This window comes from Ascaphus truei, unplaced genomic scaffold (genome assembly GCF_040206685.1).
Source record: "Ascaphus truei isolate aAscTru1 unplaced genomic scaffold, aAscTru1.hap1 HAP1_SCAFFOLD_352, whole genome shotgun sequence".
In the NCBI taxonomy this organism is placed as follows: domain Eukaryota; kingdom Metazoa; phylum Chordata; class Amphibia; order Anura; family Ascaphidae; genus Ascaphus; species Ascaphus truei.
In genome coordinates, this window is record NW_027456530.1 from 368069 (window position 1) to 373318 (window position 5250).

At 43.8% G+C, this 5250-nt stretch overlaps 2 protein-coding genes across 2 annotated transcripts; one reads left to right on the forward strand and one right to left on the reverse strand.

The window, feature by feature from the left end:
• Positions 1 to 3467: 3467 nt before the first annotated feature.
• LOC142483665 (histone H2A type 2-B) lies at positions 3468 to 4082 on the reverse strand. The gene has a single exon (XM_075583679.1). It carries the CDS (start codon positions 4063 to 4065, stop codon positions 3673 to 3675), a length of 393 nt encoding a protein of 130 aa, XP_075439794.1. The 5' UTR covers positions 4066 to 4082; the 3' UTR covers positions 3468 to 3672.
• A 296-nt stretch (positions 4083 to 4378) lies between these two features.
• Positions 4379 to 5029, forward strand: LOC142483672 (histone H2B 1.1-like). The gene has a single exon (XM_075583686.1). It carries the CDS (start codon positions 4392 to 4394, stop codon positions 4788 to 4790), a length of 399 nt encoding a protein of 132 aa, XP_075439801.1. The 5' UTR covers positions 4379 to 4391; the 3' UTR covers positions 4791 to 5029.
• The last annotated feature ends 221 nt before the right edge of the window (positions 5030 to 5250 follow it).

The window sequence follows — 5250 nt, forward strand, 5'->3', positions numbered from 1 at the left end:
CCCTCTCTCTGGTCTCCCCCCTCTCCCCTCTTTCTGGTCTCCCCCGTCTCCCCTCTCTCTGGTCTCCCCCGTCTCCCCTCTCTCTGGTGTCCCCTGTCTCCCCTCTCTCTGGTCTCCCCCCTCTCTCTGGTCTCCCCTCTCTCTGGTCTCCCCCGTCTCCCCTCTCCCTGGTCTCCCCTCTCTCTGGTCCCCCTCTCTCTGGTCTCCCCCGTCTCCCCTCTCTCTGGTCTCCCCTGTCTCTGGTATCCCCTCTCTCTGGTCTCCCCTCTCTCTGGTCTCCCCCCTCTCTGGTCTCCCCTCTCTCTGGTCTCCCCACTCTCTGGTGTCCCCCGTCTCCCCTCTCTCTGGTCTCTTTCTCCCCTCTCTCTTTCTCTCCCGTCTCTTTCTCTCCCCCCTCTGTCTCCTCTCTCCTGTCTCTTTTTCTCTCTCCTTCCTCTGTCTCTTTTTCTCTCTCCCTCCGGTCTCTTTTTCTCTCTCCCTCCTCTGTCTCTTTTTCTCTCTCCCTCCTCTGTCTCTTTTTCTCTCTCCCTCCTCTGTCTTTTTTTTCTCTCTTTCCTCTCTCTCTCCTCCTCTCTCTCTCTCTCTCTCTCTCTCTCTTCCTCTCTCTCCTTCTCTTCCTCTCCTTCTCTTCCTCTCCCTCTCTCTCTTCCTCTCCCTCTCTCTCTCTTCCTCTCTCTCCTTCTCTTCCTCTCCCTCCCTCTCTTCCACTCCCTCTCTTCCTCTCCCTCCCTCCCTTCCTATGTCTCCCACTCTCTGTATCTGGATATCTTATTTACCCTATATATCTTAACTGTCCTATACTATACCAAAATAACTTATACTGCTTTCTTCCAGATCTGACTCAAGCTTCACACGGAAGACATCGGAACCCCCCCTAACCCAGAAGACAGGTAGGGAACACATCCCCTCCAACTTATAACATTGCGGGAATGAGGTATCTGGACATTGAGGGACTGCGGATCAGGTAAGATCCCAGGCGGGATTGCTGCTTTAGATATTGTGAAGCGGGGACGTCCAGACACTGGTTAAGGGGTTCAGGAAACTATTCATTCACCTGTGGCTATTATTTCTAGATCCAACATTTACAAGGACTAATTGTAGTATAATGTAATAAATACATTTGTCAAAAACAAATGTTCTGACTAGGAATTTATTAAATGTATTTTATATATATATTTTATTTTAAAGCAGGGTTGGGGGCGGGACTAGGTGGCGAGTAGATTTTTGGGTGATTTGTCGAACACTATATATATATATATATATATATATATATATATATATATATATAAAAAGTAAATTTTACCAGATTGGAGTCCGGAAAAAACGAGACAGCACACAGTCCAGTAGTTCTAATAAAGCTGTATTCAGAGTAACATGGCACCACCTCCAACGTTTCGATCACCCAAACGTGACCTTCCTCAGGGACGTCCCTTAGGAAGGTCACGTTTGGGTGATCGAAACGTTGGAGGTGGTGCCATGTTACTCTGAATACAGCTTTATTGGAACTACTTTACGGTGTGCTGTCTCGTTTTTTCCGGACTCCAATCTGGTAAAATCTACTTTTTACATGTGCATATGGGACAAGCATCAGCATTTTTTCATTTGTTTACAGTGTGCCAACTGAGTGTGATTTTTTCATATATATATATATATATATATATATGCAAATATAGCTGTATGCTCATCTGCATGTCTTAGGCAGGTCTGCAACCCCGCCTTTCCCCATTATCACCCAGCATACAGCACTTCCACTGCAGCAAGGGATTCTGGGAAATGACATGCAAATGAGCACACAGTGTCACTTTTTGCCTCAATAACCATTTTTAACATGGTTCCCTATAGGCTTAAGCTTGCTGCATGGTCACAGCTTTGAGCACAGCCAGGGTTAAGGTGCATACCCAGAAAACCACCCACAGACAGCTGTTTCAACCTTGATGGGTCTCATCAGTGTGGGGTTGATTTTACTGGGATGCAAGAGAGGCTTATGGGATAGGCCAAACCATAATACTGAGTTAAGTTATGGTGAGTAAAAAAAGTGACAAAAACCCTCCACAGGAAAGCAAATATGCAAATATAGCTGTATGCTCATCTGCATGTCTTAGGCAGGTCTGCAACCCCGCCTTTCCCCATTATCACCCAGCATACAGCACTTCCACTGCAGCAAGGGATTCTGGGAAATGACATGCAAATGAGCACACAGTGTCACTTTTTGCCTCAATAACCATTTTTAACATGGTTCCCTATAGGCTATATATATATATATATATATACACACACACATTTAAACTCTTCACATATGTTTAAGTACTGGTAAATGTTTATGTATCATTAAGATGGTTATTAGATACAATTAATGTTATTCCATAGATCTGTTTGGTTTATAGCACGGAGTATACCATTAGCACAAAAAGTATGATTATTGTTCTTGCTCACAAGAGATTTAATTTGAGATTATCATGCCTTTGGTTCAAAATTTGGGAAGTCAGATTGTTCTATTATACAAAATACCCATTTCTACACATTCTTTTAAATCCCATTGAAACCTTCCTGCTGCCTCCATTTTACCTTATTAATACTGACAACCATTTGAATGTTTCTTGTGGAAAATAAGCAACTCAAGTAAGGAAAAAATACATTAATTTTAACACCAGTAGTTCCACCACGTGAGGTTTATTTTGAAGGTCAGATGTAATTATTATTTGTGCAGCTTTTTGGTTATTGAATCTTTCTATATAATCTTTATACTATTTTCGAACAAGTCCCAATTAATTATTGTATGCCTTTTGCATGTTTGTGGTCAATCATTAAACATCGTTACCTGAATATAGTTGATGTTTTATTATTTTGGCATAAATGTTAATCTCATCTCACTTCCTTTGCTTTAATGAGTTAAAGTGTGGGTGAGTTCACTATAACACAGCTTCATGCCTTGCTGACTCGTGTCCGATTTAAAAACAGCTTTAAACATTATAATCCAAGTAATGCCGATATCAATTTCTAACCCAACAGCGCCACCGTGTGGTGTATTGTTCCAATGATTTGCTTTTTGTTTAAATTGAATGCTTTGGCGCCTTTTTTATGCTCACAAATATAAAGATATTAATGTTATACTTTGCATTATCCGTGCTACACAACTTTGCTTTAATTTATAGGTGAACCTGCAAATGGAGACTATCATTATGGTTCTAAAGCAAGAGAAATGTATCAATCTGGTCACTGATTTCATGGGAATAATAAAGTCGGTAAGAAAGTTAGGGCCCCGTGAAAAGTTAGTGTCTTTATGGTATGGAACAGATTAGTTTTATCCCCACAAGTTACAGATCTATAGAAGTGTAACTGAAACCAAACCTGTATAATTAGTGAAAGAAAATATCGGTTTGCAAGTGACTGCTTTGTGTTTATCTTCTGCAGATATGATTTCGCTATAACGGATTTTCACAATTACAGCACTAACAAGAGGCGAAACATGTACTTTAATTATTTTTATACACATTCTTCAATGTTTCATTTAATATCAGTAACAATTAAAACAGACTTACTCATACTTAGTAATATATCTCGCTGCAGTAAATATGAAATGACTTGTCTCTTTCTCGATATTGTGGGTGGCTCTGAAAAGAGCCTTTGTGTTGGGTATGTGGGGGTCTCTGCTCCTGGTCTCGGGTATTCAGCTCACTTGCTCTTGGCCGGTTTGTGGCTCTCGGTTTTCTTGGGCAGCAGCACGGCCTGGATGTTGGGCAGAACACCCCCCTGAGCGATGGTGACCCCTCCGAGCAGCCGGTTCAGCTCCTCATCGTTACGCACAGCGAGCTGCAGGTGCCGGGGGATGATGCGGGACTTCTTATTATCCCGGGCGGCGTTACCGGCCAACTCCAGGATCTCCGCAGTCAGGTACTCGAGCACTGCGGCCAGATAGACCGGGGCTCCGGCTCCCACACGTTGAGCATAATTACCCTTCCGAAGAAGTCTGTGCACACGGCCGACTGGGAACTGCAGCCCAGCCCGAGAAGAGCGAGTCTTGGCTTTAGCGCGCGCTTTCCCGCTCTGTTTGCCTCTTCCAGACATTCCTATTAATCTGACCTCAACTGTAACAGCAAAAGAAATAACAAACCCCGCCCCCCTGTGCCCTTATTTATACCTTTATGATGCATCGTAACTCCACTGTGATTGGTCAGTCTTCAAACAGCCAATCAGTTCCAGAATCCTGTAACTACCAATCATCTTAGTTGCAATGTATCTGATGAGGTCATAAACAGTCACATGATAAAGTCAGCCAATGCAAGAACAGAAGACTGCAGCTTCTCATTTGCATAGGAAGCCTATAAATAGAACTGCTGGGGGAGGAGTTAGACATTGTCTGTTTGTAGCTGAAGGAGGAAGCATCGCTCATTATGCCTGAACCAGCCAAGTCAGCGCCAGCTGGCAAGTCAGCGCCAGCTGCCAAGAAGGGCTCTAAGAAAGCCGTGACCAAGACCCAGAAGAAGGATGGGAAGAAGCGTAGGAAGACCAGGAAGGAGAGTTACGCTATCTACGTGTACAAGGTGCTGAAGCAGGTTCACCCTGACACCGGCATCTCCTCTAAGGCCATGGGCATCATGAACTCCTTTGTGAACGATATCTTCGAGCGCATCGCAGGAGAAGCCTCCCGTCTGGCTCATTACAACAAACGCTCCACCATCACTTCCCGGGAGATCCAGACCGCCGTGCGCCTGCTGCTGCCGGGAGAGCTGGCCAAGCACGCAGTGTCCGAGGGCACCAAGGCTGTCACCAAGTACACTAGCGCCAAGTAACCCTGATCTCATCACTGACCCACAAACACAAAGGCTCTTCTAAGAGCCACCCACCTTATCCGTGTAAAAGCTATAATGCTCATATTTACTCTGCATTCGGGATAAAAGGGTAAGCACCAAATGCAACGAAGTGTTCTGTTAGATTTAGTTTTATTTACACAGTTGTATTTATTGGTTTGTTTTAGTTTTAAAGCTATTGATCTGACCGGAGAACAGCAGAAAAGCGCCAAGAATCCCATTCAATGTATCTGTAGTTCGCACAAATACCACAGGGTGGCGCTGCTGTTATACAAGAAATTCGTGCACATCAAAGCAGGATTTGGTATTCATACAATGCGATTATTATTTTCACGGACACCGTTTTTGAGTCCCAGTAAAATGCAGATTGTATGTAAATGCATATTATTAAAACTAAATGAAATGATGCCCCCGAACACCCGCATGATGCATTTGATCTAGG